This window comes from Centroberyx affinis, unplaced genomic scaffold, assembly GCF_046629955.1.
Source record: "Centroberyx affinis isolate AG114_WGS23_722 - 3 ecotype Tasmania unplaced genomic scaffold, CSIRO-AGI_Caff_v1 ptg005091l_1, whole genome shotgun sequence".
In the NCBI taxonomy this organism is placed as follows: Eukaryota; Metazoa; Chordata; class Actinopteri; order Beryciformes; family Berycidae; genus Centroberyx; species Centroberyx affinis.
Window position 1 is genome coordinate 4,145 of NW_027282520.1, and position 20,318 is coordinate 24,462.

The 20,318-nt window shown below is 42.6% G+C and overlaps 1 protein-coding gene across 1 annotated transcript in view; it reads right to left on the bottom strand.

Annotated features, from left to right (window-relative positions):
* Positions 1–235: 235 nt before the first annotated feature.
* Positions 236–20,318, bottom strand: part of pde1cb (phosphodiesterase 1C, calmodulin-dependent b) — a gene marked incomplete at its 3' end in the record, with an annotated part of 73,265 nt that continues 53,182 nt past the window's right edge. The window contains exons 6-19 of the mRNA XM_071546003.1: positions 16,336–16,449; positions 15,244–15,426; positions 13,894–13,960; positions 13,527–13,643; positions 12,827–12,967; positions 10,650–10,750; positions 10,077–10,205; positions 9,353–9,454; positions 7,077–7,197; positions 4,949–5,030; positions 4,378–4,498; positions 3,020–3,195; positions 1,596–1,829; positions 236–298 (exon numbers count right to left, since the gene is read on the bottom strand). Of these exons, the coding sequence (XP_071402104.1) occupies positions 236–298; positions 1,596–1,829; positions 3,020–3,195; positions 4,378–4,498; positions 4,949–5,030; positions 7,077–7,197; positions 9,353–9,454; positions 10,077–10,205; positions 10,650–10,750; positions 12,827–12,967; positions 13,527–13,643; positions 13,894–13,960; positions 15,244–15,426; positions 16,336–16,449 (1,751 nt within the window). The remainder of the gene's footprint in view (positions 299–1,595; positions 1,830–3,019; positions 3,196–4,377; positions 4,499–4,948; positions 5,031–7,076; positions 7,198–9,352; positions 9,455–10,076; positions 10,206–10,649; positions 10,751–12,826; positions 12,968–13,526; positions 13,644–13,893; positions 13,961–15,243; positions 15,427–16,335; positions 16,450–20,318) is intronic.

A 20,318-nucleotide genomic window follows, 5' to 3' on the forward strand; every position in this document is an offset into this window, starting at 1 on the left:
AGGTTGAAAAGGGCCTCTGGACCAACATTTACACCATGCAACAGCTATAAATCTCCACTGAAACAAAAAAACCTGTTATTTCTTCAAGAAAGGGTGACGTTTCCTTGGATACAGCTCACTCTAATTATCCAATGGCAGGGGAAAGACTGATTTAAACTTTATTTCGTGAGGTAATAAAACAGGTACACTGATTTAACTGCATATGAATGATGGAGGGCTGCAGGAGAAAACTCACCATCAACTGCTTTGTTCTTGTTCTCTTCGCTTTCAGGAGATTCAGCCCCTTCAGACAATTCCCCTGAAGAGTCGGAGGTAGTCGTGTTATTTGTCAAACTGATGTAGGTATAGTTAGTGGTAGCAAACTTGCACACTATCAATTGTTCCTTTCAATGCTTATTTGAGATACTAATCCATCAAGCGCTTGACTGAATCGTTTGGTGCAATACACATTGCACTTTTGGTACTATCTCATGAGAAACATCCTTGTTTTCTGTTACCCTCCACTTACTTGTATTGTTGGAGACCTATACACCTAAAAAGAGTTTGGACATGGATAATTCTGTCCATGGTGAATGTTAAGCCCAGAGTGCCCTCTCTCTCTTTTCAATTCCTGTGCTGTTTTTGTGGTGACCTGAAGCTTGAGGGATTTCGTAGTCCTACATTTTACCTATATTTTCTAAATTTTGAAATGGTCTGCTTAGTGGATAAGAAAGAAACAAGCTTTCTATTGTCCTTAGGCCCGACTGATTTGTGCGTTTACACATCAAAGAATAAAACCTGCTTATGTAGCACCTTATTTTAATCCATTTCATAGGGACAACTTTCAGGCAGAAAATCTCTCTTCTTCAGCTGAGAGGCTTGAAATGAGGTGGGATGTAACCACAGAGAACATTGGAAATTAGTGAGAAGTGCTGTCTAAGGTGGGACTTCTGATGTAAACAAAAAAGTGTAAGTAAAGATGATGGTGAGTTTTAGGTGAAATACGCTGGGCTAGTCATGTTAGCATCTGGAGAAGTTTATTTTCAGAATCTGACATTGTTCTGATGATACAGCTACATTATACTGCTACAGTGTTTTGCCTACTTGCTTGTTCCAATGTTTACATTTTAGCCTAATGTCATAGACATTAGGTGCCCCATTCGTCCAGTGAGGGCTTTTTGAATGCATGCATTGATTCAAAAACATTCAAATATTCAGTATTTGTATAGAAACTACTTTTCATTCATGGTTTTTTAATGTTTTACTAGCAACATTTTTACACACACACAACTCTTGTTACTACACTTGTGTGCCATCTCAAAAATTTGGTCTGGTATTGTTTGAAGTTGAATGAAAGTGAATGGTGTCTAGAGGTAGGGGATTAAGTCACATGATACCTGTTTCTCTGATGATTGCATGTAAAAAAAATAATTAGAAGGGAGAAAGGGCATGCTGGAAAATGGGCTTAACATTCACTGTGGCTGGAATTATCATTTAGGTGTGGAGAGTTACATTCCGCTCACACCCCAAGGTTGGAGAAATTGTCAGTTGCCTTCTGTCATGACTTTAAAAATAGGTCACGCTGTGGGATTACATAGTTAGTGAAAGGGATGTACCGTTCTGTAGCGGCTGATTCTTGTATGTGGCACTCCCAGGCTGCGCTCCCTGCTCTGTTCCCCCTGCGTTACCATCTGGTGGTCTGCTGACCTCCCCTGACTCTGGCTCCTCACCCTCCACTTTGTCCTCCTTTGGTTCAGGCTGTTCTGTTTCTGTTTGGACCTCCTGGGGCTCCATAGCTTCTTCCTGCTGGGCCTGCTCCTCTGCCTCCTTTTTAGCTCTCTCCTCTGCCTCTGAGGTGACATACACAACAGCATGGAGGTAGGTTAGTGTGTGTGTGTGTGTGTGTGTGTGTGTTTGTGGCTCATACATTGATACCTTTAAAGTATGATTATTTTCTTCAAACAAAAGCAGAAAAAAATCAATCACTACCTCTGCTTGTTGAGTCTATAGATCCATTTCCTTTGTTTTACGCAGCAGATTTTCCAGTGTTAAAGGATAAGACTGGTGTTTTTTAATGCATTGCTTACTATCAACAAATCCTATGAAAATAACAAAATCAACAATGCGTTTGATCTACTCCTGTTACTTTCTGACTTCCCACGTACCGTTTTTAGCCGTCAACCTGGAAGTCATTGGCTCCAATTGTAAGCTAAAAACCTTGAAATACAGCTCACAAAGACATAGTTTCAATTTAAAAAATCGCTAACTGTTACCACTAAAAGTCAGGCTGTTGTAGTTATTACCAAATCAAATTCAAATGGGAACAAATTCTTCATTACGCCGGGGACTATTTTCGGTGCTATGGAACTACTTTCCTGAGATCGCAAACGTGTTTACAGCCGGCTTATTAAGTCGGCTGGCCCGGTGCATCGCGATGATGAAATATGCTGCCCAGAGCAACGGCATGGCTCTTTGACGTGTTTTTAATCGTTTTTTTAATACAATGGAGTTCTATGGCTGCTGGGACATGGCTTCATTGGGCACCGGCTACATGGACGAGACTTGTTGGCAAAACAATATCATTGCTGATTCTGTTATTTTCATAAGATTTATCGGCGGTAAGTAATGCATTAAAAAACACCAGCCTTATCCTTTAATAAGTGATGATTTTTTAGCGGCAATTATTTTGAGTTGACGTGCTAATTGGAGAGATGTTTGTTTGCTCATAGAGCTGATAAGACTGTTCAAAACGTCTGAATGTGTTAAATTACCTCTGATGGGTGTGGACTTGTATAAACACTGGCATACTGTTGATTCTTACGCTCTCAGAGTTAGATTAACACTGACGATTTTGCTGGGTATAAATCCCACACTGACACAGATCAAACAGCCAAAATCCCCTAGTTAAGAGCATTGCAGCTTAAGCCAATTCTCTCTGTTCTGGTAGACTTCATGTTCTGATGTGGCCGATCTTTCCTCTGGTCTCATCATCACCACCAGTTTACCCAAGACAGCTACATGTTGATTGGGTGTACTGTACCTTTAGCGGCCTGTGACTTCCACCTCTCCCTGTTCTGATAAACCTCTTCGTTCCACAGCGCCTTGAAGTTCTTCAGGTCCACCGCCAGTAAAGAGCAGTGGCCCGACGAGCTGCTGTCTGACCCCATGCTCTTCACAGTCCCTCGCTTAGCGTCCTCCGAGCTAATACTGTTCAGACTGGAGGGAGAGGGAAGACAGGAGTACAGGGTTTAGAACAAGAGCTTTCTGAGTCAGCGACGTGTTAAAAAACAAAAGTAGTGGGGAAGAAAGACGTGAGATGAAAGTGAGACGGAGGGATAAGCCGAGGCAGACAGAGAGAGATTGAAAGCAGCTATGCTGTAAAGAAGCAGTCGAAATAAACTCATAAACATCCAGGTGTACAAAGACAAGGAGAATTCACAAGTGGCAACACTATCTGAGATTTCTACTTGGTTAGCTTCGACTGGAGGCTTGCTGAGTAATGTTAATGACTCTTGTCGAGAAGAATGGGGAGGCTGATATTGATGTGCAGGTGCAGCAGGAGATGCAGAGCCTGTCTCCCTAAGTAGTACTTTATTTTCTAATATGCACACTTTGGAAACACAAAGTTTAAACAAATAGCAGATTCAAAGTTTAATAATTCTCTTTCACTGGATAGTTTAACTTGAAACATTACCCAGAGAGAGTAATGTTTAACATTAAACATTATTAATGCAGGAGCGGAAGTGGAATGTGCCTTCTTGTTTAGGTGGTTTCAAAGTCTTACATCATGACTCACCGCAAAAACCTCATTTTGTACGTGGCTGCAGGAAAAGTGTTGAGCCAATCAGTTAAACCAGTGTTGTGAGAACTATTACATATGCCAATCCAGCACTGAGGCCCATTCAGGGATCATCATGGCAAGATGGAGGTGCAAACTTCACTAGCATCTCTAAAATGTCAATTTCAAGGTGTGTGGCTCTGCCTGATGAAGGTTGGAGACACTTACGTGCGCAGAAATGGATTAATCATGGAGGACTCATCTGTTGTTCTCTCTGCTTCTATTAAAAAGCCTGTTACTGCAGTAGAGCTACTGAGGTTCAGCCAGAAAGGGCCTTGTGTGATGGTTTGAGAATACAATGAGAATGCAATGAGAAAACAGTACATGTTTAACCCTTATTGAACCAGGCTAGCAGGTTTGCACACAGTCACCCACTCCTACCTCCATATAGCTCCATTGGAACAGTTAGAGATTCAGTGCCTTGCTCAAGGGCGCTTTGGCATATAGTTGAAAGAGGGGAAAGCGTCAGTCATTTTCTTCACCTACCCACATTTTCCCAGGCATATCTATAGGAATTCAAACTTTCCAGTCACAATCAATATAAATAGGAAGTAGCTCACCTTGAGCGTCGAAAGCCGGCAAAACCCGAGTGGGAGGCCTCGTCGATGAGGGGCGTGACGATACGTTCTGTCATGTCTGTCAGTACAGTGAAGGTGGGCACCACAATGAAGTCTATGAACCCTGGTGATAAAGATATTAGCATATTCATAACATATACACACTGTCAGCATCTACAATTTCAATAGACATATTCAAGCTGTGGATTAACAGAGATTGGAAAGACAAGGAGTGCACAACGATGGCTGTAATGATGCACTTTGTGAGACTAACATTGCAAAGTCACGTCCATGGTGAGATCAATATTTGAGTTAATTAAAAAAAACAAAAAACAGATAGGATTCAGGCTGTGGAAGTGTTTTCACTTTGTCAACCAAGGACTTAAGTTACCTACTGTGCTTAAAGTGCTTAAAATTACCGTCATTTGTTTTGCTTTTGTGCTATAAATCATTTTGCTAGAGTAGGTGTCACTTTTCTGAAAGGGTAGATATTTCATTTTGGAGAAAAAACTCTTTGTATTTGTATACCCATACAGCCACCGCACACAGTGTGTGAGGAGGAGTAGCCACTCACCGATCTGGGACTGTGCCACCATAGTGGACTTGCGGTCGCAGAGTGGTGAGAACGGCAGCCCAAGCTCCGCCTCTTTGTCGCCCTGGAAACACAGTTGGCTTCCTCAATCAAAAACATTCTCAGTCTTTGGATACTACAAAAAGCACATTGCTTGCTAGAGTATGAAAGCACGTCAGGAGAACGTCCACACACACACACACACACCACTCCACACCACACACACACACACACAAGTGAGATACAGACACATACAGTACACATACACACACATACCACCACCATACACAGTCTGTCAGCGTACGACAGCACTCTAGATGTACCACATCCTGCTTCCCTCTCTGAGCTGTCATTGTCTCAGTCATCCCAACATTTCCGTTCCTTTGGCCCGTCTCTCCTGTTGAAAGCCGTTACAGCCCCCCACCTCTATCAACAGGCTCTGGACCAGCCTCCCTCCCTCCCCAAGCACATTTCGGCCGCAAATGTGTTTCATTTTCTCTGCTGATTTGTCACAAACAGATGAGATGGGGAATCGAGAGACAATATTCTTCGAGGTAGCTTTTTATCGCCAATTCATCTCCCAAGAGATGAAGGCCTTGTGAAAGCGACCGCGGTAACAATAACACTGCTAATGGGAACAATGAGGATTAATAACAGGAGAGATGAAAGCGACGTGGCACCACTTAAACGGGTGTCCTTCTTGTTGACATTTACAATTATTTGATTTATTATTTATAGCCAAATGCTTTGTTTTATCAAGGAGGTAATGCTCTGCAATGTTCTTTTAATCTCCCATGGCACTTGCTGTGGCACCATTTTGAAGAATGACAAAGGAGTAGAGTGTCTGCCAGTGAGGATATTGAGAGAATTATACTCATGATTGAATGACCATGTATCCCACTGACTAATGTAAAGTGCTTTGAGGGGTCCAGTTGTGATGAAGCACCATATTACAGCAATCATTCATTAATATCATCATCATTTTGTTCTTATCGTTACACTGCAACTGTATGAAAGTCTAAGGAACATTGGGCTATGTGGGATTGGTTGCAGAGAACATCCAGAGAACAACTAATAACAGACTCACAACTAACAACTAGTACAAGTGAGGGCCTTGATGATGTCATTTTTTGTGACTTGGGTTTCTCACCAACACTTTGGTAACTTTTGGTCTGTGGTTTAGGAGGCAATTTTATTCTCAGCAATGGATTTTGTTGCGACCCAGCTGGCAATACATCCTAAGCAGCACCAAAAGTGTTTACTATTTTGTATACTACTACTAAGTATACTATCTTGAGTCAAGATAAATCAACACGACTTCAAATCCAAATTTTCATCTGCTGGCAATCTGTATTTCACCTGGATCCTCCCAGACTCGACAGTAGACTTGATTTGTTGACGCAACTGTCTTCAAATCAAGCACACCCATATTTCAACTATTGGACATATTCCACTCTTGCCTATCACCTTGCCTGCATGCAACAGTCCTCCCAGGGATGGACCCCCCGATGTGGACACAGACATCTAAGTCTAAATTTACCCAAAGAATACGTGCAAATCCTACCGATCCACCCATACTCCTTCACAATATCCACTGGGAACTCCCAGGTGGGCCCACCTGCCTGAATTGATAGAAGCACATTCAAAGTATGTCAGTTTGAAACATGCTTCCCGTGTTCTCCCACATCCAACCCCAATAACTATATCCTCGCGGGGTTTCAAGGTGGGCCCAGCTGTCTGAATCACATCTTAAAGGCCCAATCCAAATGTAATAAAAAAAAAAAAATGCATAGAAAGAAATCCAAGTCATGAGGTTGAGGTATTGATGGACAGAGCAGTTAATACACTGAATGATGAAATGTCAAAACTCAACTTGAGTCACACTCGGCTTGGTTCTGTTTGCACAGTTTGTAATGTCTGGAGTAAAATGGCACTGCGTCTTGAGTGACATTTTTATGAAAAAGTGGTTATTATTGTTATTACCGCCAACTCCTCAGGAACCTACAGTATCTGTATATAGACCCACAGCTAATATGATTAGAAACTGTAATGCAGTTCTAAGTATGTTAACTACCTGAAAGACATGTTCCACACATCAACCGCAATCAACATGCAACCAGCCCCCACTCACCTGTCTAAAGAACTCCTCTAGTAAGGAGGTGGTCCAGCGGTGGTGCAGGTCCCAGCTTTTGGCCGGGTGGCTGATGTCTGCTGTGTGCAGCAGCAGGGACAGGGCCTTGGGCTTGTCAATGCTACAGGAGAGAAGAGAAACATATATATGATCAATGGGTAGAGTGTGGTAGTAACATGAACATAAACACACTACAGGTACAGAGCAGGAAGAATTGTTCCAGTATGGCAGAATTGGTATAGTTAGTAACAGCTGATGTGCAAAGTACAAATAGGTTGATGAATAGCAAAAGGACGCATAGACGTTAGATGTGCAAAATACAACTATCCTGGATAGCTTATGTCAGTCTGTCTTGATGGTGTGTGGTGCTGGAAGAGGGTAGTATGTCAAACTGGTGGTAGACACCAACATATGATATGATGATATCTTGTGTCAAGTCAAATTTATTTATAAAGGGCTTTGAGCAAAATAGGTTTGTCACAAAGTGCGTAACAGAACAAAGTAAATAAGCACAGATGAAAACACATGTACAGTTTTTTGGAGTATGCAGAAGCCTGTGTGTGCTTTTTACACAAATCTTTCTCCACAAATACTACACTAAGGTGTATACAGTACACATGATGCACATTTGCATGCGCTTGCACCCTAACAGAAACATACACACAAATACACGTAAAAAGAAAACATGTCTTCGTCCCCCGCAAATAATGCAGGCAATCCTTTAGCCAATCATTAACAAGATGCATCATCCTTCCAACTTTAATCAAAATTGAACAGGTGGTGTAGCAGTTATGGACATTTTTCCAGCGTAAACACTGGAATACAATTTGAAGATGCATCATCCCAGTTTTGTCAAATCAGGTCAGTGGTGTCTGAGATATCACCTGATCATACCCAAATATAATGTTTAATGGATGGATGGATGGATGGACACAGGCCAATCCATGTGGAAAAAGCGACAGACATGCAGACAGACCGACAGACAGACAGACAGACAGACAGACACACACACACACACCACACAAGGTTAAATAGAGGTGAGAAGGACTAGCTCAAATTTCCCCCCCATTTCCATTTGTGGCAGATTGGGTCTTGATGTGCACTCTAAGCACGCCTGGAGCAGACTGACTTGAATTACTTCACATTAGAGTGCATTCAGCGTCACAGTTTTCTGCAGACTCTGCAATCTTTTGTTTATGTGCATGCGTGTGTGTGTGTCCTGAGACATTCAAGTCTTTATATGCTTGTGCATGTGTATGTGTGTGCACACCCTATAGCTTGATGATTACGCTCTAGTCAGCACTCTAGTAGGTGTGCGATAAGAGTGCATGTAACCTTGCCCGGCCTCCTGCAGTGTTTGTCATTGCAAAACCTTGCCCCGGGTTCTGTACAAAATTCTCTCTGAGGTGCATATTCACAGATATGGGCAAAGTAATACGCTCGATTCCAACATACATTCTCAGGAAGCAGCATATCTCCATATCACTGCTTTCTGAGCAATTTTCTGTCGTGACAAGTGCTGTGCATTATTGCAGCGAAAAGGGAGCACTGAAGGTGAACAAGTTCCTTATGAGGCTACTCTTGTCAGCGTTGCTGCTACATCAGCAGAAACGATTCATCATTTCCATGTCATATGATAGCTTGATTGATAGCTCACTCTCTAAAGGCTAGAAATCCTTAAGCGCCTCAATTCACTTATTCCAGCTCAGTGTCTGCATATAGTTTGGGCTGTCAGTCACTTTAGAGGTTGTTGTGCTCATAAAGTGTGGAAAAGGGGTTGAGACACAGAGACGAGTGTTAAATTGGCCAAAGGAAAACAGCAGGCAGCAAACAGAACAGGTCTGTTCAGCAGAGCAGAAAGTGCTGGTCTAACTTTAGCCTGACAACTTGCAGGCTAACTCAGCAGCAGTCTTGCAGTATACCATCATAAAGCGTCTTACTTGGCTAGTTTGTGCCTGACTCTGCATGATTGTATTTTTACAGTACTTGTGTGTTGGTACTATTTAGCATCTAATTGCTCATTTCATATTCTTTATGCTAAATAAACAACAACAGAAATTATCCCTCTTGTTTGTTTCGAGCATTCCTCCTGTTATAAAACACTGCCTGTTGGTGCATTCCTATTTGAGTACACCCTACAGCGCAGGGTTAATTGGGTTGTAAACAGTGGGTAGTTAGTAAGCAGGGGCTGATGGCAGGATTAATGGAGGTGTAAACTGCAGGGCTGAGGGCAGGGTGGATGGAGTGTAAACATTGGTGAAGGGGTTGCGACTGACCCCTCAGGCTGTTGTAGGAAGTTCTTCATTGCTTTGACCTGCTGGAAGTGGCAGGACATGTCCGTGGCGAGCACCATCTCCACCACCAGGGCCCGCAGCTCTCTGGACCAAAGCAAAGGAGAGAGAAAAAAAAAAGTGTTGTACAACGAACTGCAGAGAAGGTAATGACTTGTCAAACTCCGGTTATAAAAGCCACCTTATTTTGGAATCCACTAAAGTAGATGAAGGCAGCCATAATTCAGATCACTTTCTGAGAGCTATTTTTAATATCTACTTTGACAACCTCTGCCGTGTGCCGTGAGAAATCGGATTGCAGCTGTCTCCTTTAATGAATTACTACATGTATAACAGTTCCACTCAACCAAAAGTTGTTGGACCATGAAGGCAACCCAGGTTTTCTGATCTTGACTCTATTTGCAAATACCAAACAGCGTGATTAGTTTGGAAAAATAAGAGACAAGTTCAGACTTTGCTTCAAATGGGCGATGTGCAAATTTAGGTCTCTTTGTGTGACTGTTCTTGTCTGCCTTGGTTTCTGTCTTTCTGTCTGTCTGTCTCTATCTGTCTGTGTCTTTCTCCTCCTCTAGATTTCTCTATCTCCCCTCTCTCTCTTTCCCCTTTGCTCTCAACCAGCTGTTTCATCATGTCTTCTCTTCCTTCTCTCTTTTTATATCTCTCACTGTCTGTCTGTCTGTCTGTCTGTTTGTCTGTCTCTCTCTCTCACCTCCAGTCATCCTTGGAGAGGTTGTAGAGGATGTTCATCTCGTCATCGTCCTGCAGTAGGCGGTAGGCTGCACTGACGTGGTGACTCTCCAACACCGAGCGGTCATTGTACAGAATAGCTGTGTCTGACCTGTCAACCAGAGCAAAACCAAAGGCAATTGTCTTTTTGTGTAAGATCAAAATCATGAAATATAGGACATGGATCAACAGTGGACCCCTAGATGTTGCTACTAATATTATGAATGAACTTGTTTACTAATGGTATCACAAAACGTATGCAAGTATGTAGAATGTACATTAGGTCAGGTTAAACTTACAGAAGCATAGCCGTGCCAAAAACCCATTAACTTTTCCTCCATCTGAGTATAATACCCATCTTCAGAGAACATAATGACTTTTTTTGCTTCAAGGGCAGGGAGTTTGGAGTTCATTTGGTCTCCCCCTTGCCCCAATGTTATTACTGCACTGCAGGCTATCTGGATGTGAATGTAAAGCACTCAGCCCCCTTGCTGTAAATGAACACATTGATCGGGGCGAGTCGGTGCCATGCATTTTTGATTTTATGATCCATTACCTTGTCTGAATGTGGAAGTTGTTTGTGGTCCCCGTGTGCTCGTAGTCATGCACGGCCGCCGCAAAGATCATGGCAAAGATCTCCAGCTCAGTCATCCAATGCTGGGGGGGAAAGGAAGAGGAGAGGAAGAGGAGGAGGAAAGGATGAGGAGGGGGAGGGAAGAGGTTGTAGAGAAGGATATCAAGAGGAGCAGACAGAAGAGACAACGATGTTGAGGAGAAGGAAGGGGGGAGACAGTGAGATGGAAAACAGGGAGAGACATCAATAGAAAAGAAGGAAGAAAGTAATGAATACGAGAGGAAAGAATGGACGGAAAATAAAAAAAAAAGAGAAATGGGAAGTCATTGAATGGAAAAAGAAGAATGGAGGGAATGGTACACCGTGTCATAAAACATAGTGGGAAAGAAATGATACAAAGAATGCAGAAAGAAGAATTTGGCATACAGAATAGATTACCATCGGGGATGAAAAGAAACAAATGGAGAGGAGGAGATAGAGGATTGGTCAGAAAAGCAGAAAGGAAACTTTGGATGAGACAAGCTACTGAGAATCATATTTCAATCTGTCACTTTAACACTACTCTTTCCATTTCTCCTCACACACAGTGTTTCACTCTAGGTTGTCACTGCTGCTCATGCACACATAAACAACAAAGTGATACTCTCTTGAATTTTAAATTAATGCTCTCATAAGGTGAGCCCACAGCCCATCCTTGCCTATTTTAGGTTCCAGCTTCACTTTCTTAGTCGTGAGTCGTGACTACAGCAAAGCAGAGGATGATGTCAAAGAAGCAGCACACCGCTGATCGACGGATAAACAGCGATTTTGATAAAAACAACCATCAGGGAACCGAGTGAAGCTCAGGATCAAGAAATCAATGACTAAAAAGTGTGTATATGTGGTATGTACCTGTACCTGTACTTGTGTGTGAGTGTATGTGTGTGTGTGTGTGTGTGTGTGTGTGTGTGTGCGCGCACTTTGTGTGTGTTCATGTTTAAAGGTGTGAGCGTATGCAGCATGCACGCACACCTGTGAGTGGGCATTTTCCACTGAGATGCATATGCATCCAAGTGCACTTACATACGCAGAGTGGGGATTTAGCTGGAAGCCCAGTCAATATCAGTGACTAATCAACAGTGGGGGATGGGAGTCATTAAGAGCAGTGAGCAAGATGGCCAATCCATCCCCCAACGTATTTCCTTGTGGGCCTCCTTTATGAATGACCTGGTGATTGTTGATTTCATAGAGTCTGGAGGGCCTGCAAATGATAGATGCTGTTCTCCTGCTCTCCCAGGAGCCCGTGGTTCTAGCAGTAATGTGGTTTACTGTGCGAGGCACTGCCCAAAGAAACATACCCTGTCGACAGCTGTCGCAGCCACCTTATTAAGGTGATTAAATAAAAACACTGGAAGCGGGGGCGGCTGGCTGGCTGGCTGGCTGGCTGGCTGGCTGGCTGTCTGGCTGGCTGGGGGATTTGAACCCAGCTTTAGTGAGACCATTGTTTTTTTTGAATGAATGCAGCATCCAAAATGCCCTTAAGTCACTCGGGTGGGAAGAAGTAAAATATAGGTCACCAGATGGAAAAAGAACAAAAGCAACATGAAATATGGAGTGTAAAAATTAAGCAGTGTAATATGGAAAACTCCTAGGTATGTTATTGAAAGGGAAAATATTTGACTTCAGAGAGCTAGTATTGAGACGATGACAATGAGCATTACTGTCACATTTTGACAGATATTCTTAGAAATGTGCGTTGATATTCTCAAACCTGCCTTGAGCAAAACCAGGATTAAAGTGTGATTTTCCTCGGATGTCTGGTTTTTCCGTGAAAGGATCGCTCATGGATTCTCCCGGAAAAAAAATAAGCCATATTTAGAAGCTGCACGTCAGGCAAGGCTGCAATTAGGCTGACATACGACAACTGACAGAGATGTTTTGAATACCATGCGGATAAAATCCCCTCTATTTCACACAGTACGCCTCAATCCAATAAGCTTTCTCCCTTAGAAATGATGATGATTTTACATTCAACTGGTTTATGTGGGTTTTCAACAGGTACATGTGCTGTACATGCTTTTTATCTATGCTCTTGACAAAGAAAATCTGTAGAACTTTAAATGTATACTGTTAATGAGTGCATGTAAAGTATGTATTTCGGGTGTACGTGTGCTACTCACCACCATGCCAGTCTTGAGTAGTAAGTAGTGTACAGTCTGTGTGACATCAGCAGCGTGCATCAGGTTGTGGTAGGGGTTTTTATGTTTGCTGTAGCCCACCTCAAGCGCCTCCACAAACGACACCACCGCAGAGATGGGGATCTGAAGGCAGTCAAGACAACAGACGAGTGCACGTAAAACACTGCTGTCAGTTAGGAACTTCTATAAACTTATTTAAATGATTGTGCATACAAATTCAACGCGCCCACAGTTCCATCAGCATCTGAAATTGATGTCATACAATCATGGATCATGAATGATTTAGGCTTCTCGGCTACTGCAGACGCGATTACATATTCACGTCGGCTTCATTGCCCGTGTCATTTACTATATTGTCATTTTCAGATGCTTCCACTCCAAGTGAAGGGTCCTCAGCCATAAGACACTATGGAAATTGAGATCCACCAATATGCATTGAGAAGGAGTGTGTCCAGCCTCCCTCACAGTATGGGCTGAATATCAATGTTGGCACTTGACAACAAAATCTGCCACTGCAACTCAAGAGAGAAAGGAGTCAATCAGCTTGGATCAGGCATGATGAAGTGGAATTTGCAACCTTCTTACAACCAGCAGTGAGTATTATTTGGTTTCTCCTTGTTATAATGACTGAAAGAAAAGGTAAGGCGGTGACCAGCGAGACTTGACTCCCTGGTGACTTTACCTTGAAGCGGCTAATGAGGTCGTATCTTGTGAGCAGCTCGTAGAATATGAATTTGAGAGCGTGGTCCCCGCTGGCCTCATTTAGAGCAAACACGTCAAACGACCACTTGTCCACATTCTGTTTGAGGAAACAGAATTTAAATACTGACATTGTAGTCCTCGTGTATAATAAAAAGAAAACAGTTGGCATGTGAACTTAGAAAGACTGATGATGCAGCTACTGTAAATGCGTCAGTTTCCTGGAGTGTAAGCCAACGTGACTGTGAGTGTGTGTCTGTATGTTGGAGTGTTTGTTATTTTATATCTCTATGTGCCTCTGCGTGCATGTGTGTGTACGTGTATATGTGTGTGCATGCGCATGCTAATACCTTAAGCACAGATATGACAGAAGGGGGGTAGCTGAGTCCCACCATATTGGAGGTACGTCGGTACATCCTGTTTGGATGAGATAAAAACATCAAATGAAGCGCACTGCTGAGCTTAAACACTAGGGGTTAGCATACAAGCCCAAAAACACACCTCGAATCCAACCTACCAAGACTCTGCACCAACAGCCCAAAAGCAAACCGTCAAATCACTGAACATAACTCAGTAGCAAACTGTGTTTAAAAGGTTCATTTGGGAAAAGGCAACATATCTGCATGTCTAATGGTGTTTTTTTTTCACATGCAAACGGTTTAAGGCTTTGCCGAAACTGGGGGGCAGAATACAGATTAATTTAATCGCAAAATGCAAAATAAGCAGTATAACTCCCCAAGATATTAGTGGACTCATTCATTCATTTGGAAGGTTGCAAAGTTGGTGTTCATTGCTCAATATTTAAAAAAAAAACAGAAGAATAATCTGGGAAATGCTATCATATCACAAGAAAATGTATGAAAAAGCTTCAATAAATGTTACTATTAACTATCATTTGAAAAAATTGAGTGTCAAAATGATTGCCAGAATCATTTTGACAGTAATTTTTTTCAAATTTGAAATGTGTGGATATCTCTGAATGAAACTCTTCAAATGGAGGATATATGGGCATCCTGGTGGCTCAATCTACTGACTGACAAGATGCGTACATCACTGTGGTGGATTCATATCCCACCCAATACTGTTCCATCGTTCCCTCCCAATTTTCTACCTACTTTCCAATCTTTCTTCATTGTAAATGTCTGCAAAGAGGCTGCCCTCCCTAAAAAACAGAGATTAAGAAAGATTATGTCTTATGTGTTTGAGGCTTACTGATTTGAACAAATGCATGTTGCATGTTGGTGTGTCATAAACCACAGCCTTGGAGAGAGGGAGCTATTTGTAACTCTCTGAATTATTGTGCTTAGCCAGGCTTGCCAAGGCCACGGTGATGTATGGTGTGTAACTCAGTATACTAGAGTCAGTTGAGTCACTGCGCACAGCGTACACAGATATTTGTAATGGGAGTCTGAGATTGAATTTTAAAATATGCAAGGCTAAACTAAAGGTGGTGATGGCAGCGCTTCAAGTGGCTCAAGGCCACAGTGGTTCGGGGTGACAGATGATGGGGCTGGCAGCCTCAGCAGGGGAGAGACGCTTAGATAAGGGTGATACTCCATATGAATTATTAAAGGTTGTATGCATTCATAACAAGTCACGGATCAATGACTGCATGTCTGCGTGCGCGTGTGCGTGCGTCTCGGTGGTATTTACATTGTTTTGTCCCCAGCGGCGATAATGCAGCACAACGTCACTTTTACCTCTCAACAAATATGCCGGCCTGAACGGCGTGGACAATGCTGCGGAAGCGGGGCTTCTCCTCGGTGCGCCGCAGCATCAGGCCCATCTGCCGGGTGAAGGTGGAGGCCAGCCAGTCCCGCACCTCCGACGGCACCGACTCCGACTGGATGTCGCTAAGCTCATCCTCTGTGTCCACCAAACGCCTGGAGGGAGGGAGAGATAGAGAGAGAGTGCGAGAGGGAGAGAGAGAGAGAGAAAGAAAGAAAAAAAGATAAAAGGAAAGGAAGAGCAGATAGACAGGCAGAGTAGAGGCTTACTTAAACATTTACCATTCATCACAGCTCAGCTCTAACAGCGGATCAAACTCAAAAACCCAACGCTCTCCGTCAAATAATATCACCTCTTATGTAACACCAAAACATCCCAGGCTTCTTCAAACACCATGGGTTCCAATCCAATTGTGTGATGTAATTCTCCACAGCTAGCCTGTTGTGTTGACATGTACAGGGATCAAGAGCAAAGCCCATTGGTCTCCACCCTCTGAACTGAAAACATGTTCTTACGGCAAATAGAAAGCATCGACATCGTATTGACAATCAGGATGCTACATGGATTCTCTACTGGATGGTTCATCATCCTGGATCCTGGAGTGGTCGTGCCATAGCTGGCCCTAATCTGGTTGGATCTAGATGACGAGAGTGTTACATAATTCCATAAGCCTGGTCATATCTGGGACTACTGGACCTGAAGTCAACTACTGACACAGAGTGACTCTTCACACACACAGACACACATACACACACACAAACACACACGCACATACCATCTACCCATGCTTGACAAACATTACACTTGGGATATGCTTTAGCCTATCATTCATCACAAGGATGTGAGATTGTGAGAAATAAAACATTTTTTGAAATTAAACTGAGAATTGGAGCTCAGGTTAATTTCCATACTAATGAAGTTCATCAATTTTAGATTCCTTCATCAATGCTGCACTGTCATTCTCAATAAATGAACCGCTGGGCCCTTTGGTAAGAATCAACAGGTGCAAACTGTTGATACAAGTTCCCATGTACAGAGGTAGGAGGTATATGCGGTTTTCTTACCTTGTCTCCTCGATGTAAACGGATTCCAGCACCGACGCTGCATACTCAAGGTTTTTCTTGAGGTCAACGAGGGAGGCCTCTCCTCTCTCTAGCTGCTTCACCAGACACCTTAATCTAGAGATAGAGAAGAGATTCATCAATCATTTAGCAAACTGGATAACTTTTCTGCCCTCTGCAACTAAAGACAAAACTTCAACTGCTGCAACTCTCAGTGGATGTATCTATTTTGGGTTCCTGCTATGAAGCTGCACAAGGCAAGATTTGTATGTAAAAATACACTTGTCTTATCAGTCTAAATCAAAAAGTGGGGCTGCAACAGAGAAGAGCGTCCCATTTGAGAAACCCTAGATTCGCCCTATTTGCCCAAATGACATTCTGATGTCGGGTGTGCACACTTCTCCACATTTAGGAAGTGACGAATTGAAACTTAAGAGCGAAATACAAAACTGTCTCCTCAATTGCTGCAAGTGAACACTCTGTCCAGAGAAAGCTGGACTCACCAACATTGGATCTTTTGCCTCTCTTGTCCCTTTGGTATCGTTTAGTATAAAGCGATCACAGATCACATGTGCGTGCGGTGTGCAGTTTACTGATGTCACGTCTCATGATTCCTGGGTATTGAAGTTCAAATGTTTCAAACAGTCACCTCTCACTGCCATTTGAAGCTGCCAACGTGCAAAGTTGCCAAGTGCAGCTTTAAATGAAAAAGATGAGTTCTTTGATTCAGTCGTTCAAAGTTCATTCAAATTTTAACTTTCAACAATGCTGTACATTTATTGATTCACCTACAAACTAGCAGTCGATATTCCTCCTCTTAGTCAACCTCTATAAATTCGATATTTGAGTCATATAATGCGGTGGACTGGCTGGTAAGAAGTCTAATAAGATCAAAGGCATCAACCGCCATCTCTATTTTGTATTTTTCAATACTAACCCACTTCTGTCTGCAGATCAAAAGCAACGCGGTCAATTCTATTCCAAATATGCTCAAGCCATAGCAAAAACTCAACAGAAATAGCAGTAAGGTAAAGAAAAGCAATCTCAACATCAATTCTGCACACTGCAACCTGCTGCAACGTGCCACCTGCTGCTGCTGTCTTTGAGGTCAAGTGCTCTCTTTCACAGTGAATGCCCACAGAGGCTATGCTTGTTGCTGAATTATTAAGCAGGGAAGGTGGTGGTGGTGTGTGTGTGTGTGTGTGTGTGTGTGTGTGTGTGTGTATGTGTGTGTTGGGGGGGGGGGGGGGGGGGGGGTTATGGCCCCAACTCCCCTCCCCTCCAACTGAGCTGCCTAGCCATTGCTTCCTTGTCCATGAGGAAAAAGGTCTGCTAAGGTGCTCAAATTTAAGACAATGATAGAGGTTTGATATTCTTAGATATACAAGCACAACATGAGACCATTTACTGCTCATTCAACACCTGCTGATATCTCACTTAGGGGACTGCTGGCTATTCTGAGAGTGAATGGGCCCCACTGACATCATAAGGAAGCAAATGGATGGAGGGAAACAACAACATGGTACGCTGCAACTCTAGAATCACTGGACACGTGATTTAGTTGCCGCATGGACTAATGATGGTTATTAAGAACAGCTGTGTGCCAGTGAGCTTCCCTGCTAATATGCATGAATAGACAAATACGCTACCTCCTTCAACAAAAGCTCCTTGTCAGACTATAATTCACCATAGAATGTTGACTTTTGGTTCTGTAATTGGTCATTTGCGTGATATTACATGTTGTATAACAGTGGTGCTTGCTGTGCTAATTTGAAAAACCCATCCTGACGGCATTAACGAAGGTCCAGAAAGAGATGTTTGTCTCTGCTGAGGGTTTTTGTAAAGAGGTTTGTCACAAGCTTTTGTTTGTCTAACAATGGACTAAACTCAATGCCCAGTAAGACTCAACTCATCAAATTTAACTGAGTTGGAAGTGTGTTTACTAAATACAGAGCATCCTGGATGTTTTTTTTTGTCAGCATTACTGTTTTTTCAAAGAGTTACGATGAAATAAAAAGTGAGTGTTAAAATCAATGTGTTTACCTTAATTTCCCATCGTTCCTAACATATCACTTTGTGCAGTTACAGACATTAGACAAAAGTGAAAATGTGAACCAAGAACCATGCAGAAATCAACTTGGTCGAGGCTTTGCTCCCTAGAACCACCTGGGCTTATTTTTCTAACTGAAAAGTATAGGGAGTCGTGAGATGATGAGGCGTGCCAGGAATTTTGGATAAATCAATGTGTCTGTCAACTAAAACAAAATGGGCTCATTTAACCTGCTGTTATCACCAAGGGAAGTGACAACCTGGGTTAATGGCGCAGGCCCAGCACAAAGTAACACCCGGGCACAGAGCCAACTGAGAAATTCACTTTAAGCCACATAAAAAGTCATAGGTAGAAGAGTATTTACTATGGCTGCACACTTAGTGGTAAGAGAACTAATTTTCCTTTATTCCCTTCATTATCAACTTCTCGTTCTTGATTCAGAACAAAAATATTCATCAAAAACTAAATTTCAGAATACTCAAAAGAACATAAAAGGGACTGTATTTTGACAATACTGTGAGCCAAAGAAGTTCCAAATATTTTGGCAATTTGCAACGTGGGTTCAAAAGAATCTCACTGGCCCTCTTCACAATTGTGTGAAACATTAGATTTGATTTCTGTATAGACAGGAATTCCTATTCAAATCAACATTCTTGAACGAGCATTTAGTCAATATGCTTAAGATGGCTGCCATTGAATGCTTGATGCTATTGGCATGGAAACCCAGAAAAAGCATCATTTTGTCTGAACATCCAGTGGCAGATGTGTTGAACATTCAAACTCTCTCAGTCTTACGCAATGTCAAGGCTACACATGGAAAAATGCTCATGATACCAAAAAAATTATTATTTATCATTCCAAGTCAGCTATCAATATTCAGGACATGCTCAGCTCAGTGCTTTCAAACAGAATTGCAAATAAATCTTCAAAAATACAGATTGGTTTTGGATTACCATTGTAGGATGTGATGGGAACAACGATGACAATTATGTAATATCCCCTAACTATCACACAGAAATCTCATCAGATAGTAATATCCTCACACTGACTTTTCCCTAATGGCTTCCCAATGTAGCAATTAAACTAATTCCACTTGTTTGTCTTTTTGCCGTAATGGAAGTGCAATGATATTGGTTGCTGGGTTAAACAGACACAGTGACAGAGGGAGGCAAAGACAAGAGCCTCCAGCTGTCGGCCTCTATATGTGAAGATGAGAGATTTATTTGTTTTGCCTCATAGGGGTGAGCAGAGAGCACAAAGAGGAGATTAGCGTCGGAATTCAGGTTGAGAGCATTTTCCTCCTCTATTCTTATTGCCTCCAGTCTTTTGGCCTTAGCTGACCTGCCTAGAGTGAAGAAGAAGAAAAAAAACAGAAAAGGCTGGTGTGATTCAGTGCCAAACTGCAGCCGCCTGCAGTGTACAGCGGGACTGCGCAGCGCTCAACCTCTAGGCAGCTGTCGTGACAGCCAGAAGTGAACATGAAAAAAAGTGAAATTAAACAGTACAGGGAGTAACATAGCAACAGCTTATTTTCAACTCCTCAAACTCATTTTTTCCTCTCCATCTCAACCATTTGCTTCGTCATTCAAGCAAAAAAATATTCAGTTTCACCCCCATCTACCCACCAAAGAGAAAAATCTCCCATTCTTTCCCTACTGAGATGAAAAACAAGCGTGCCTCTGCTTTGAGAAGCTGCAGCACCAATCAGAGCATATTTTCCACATAGCAGAAAGGAGGGGAGGGGAGGAGAGCACCGCTACAATGCAAAAATTGGCCGGCGCCTGTGTTCCAATGGCATTCTGGCCTAGACTGTGTGTAATCAATGCCCCGGGTCAATGTAATCACCCGGGGAGATTAGCGGGCTCTCGGGGAACACACACAGGTTTGGACTGATAAGAGGAACGAGGCCCGCTAAAACATGATGACTCAGTTAAGC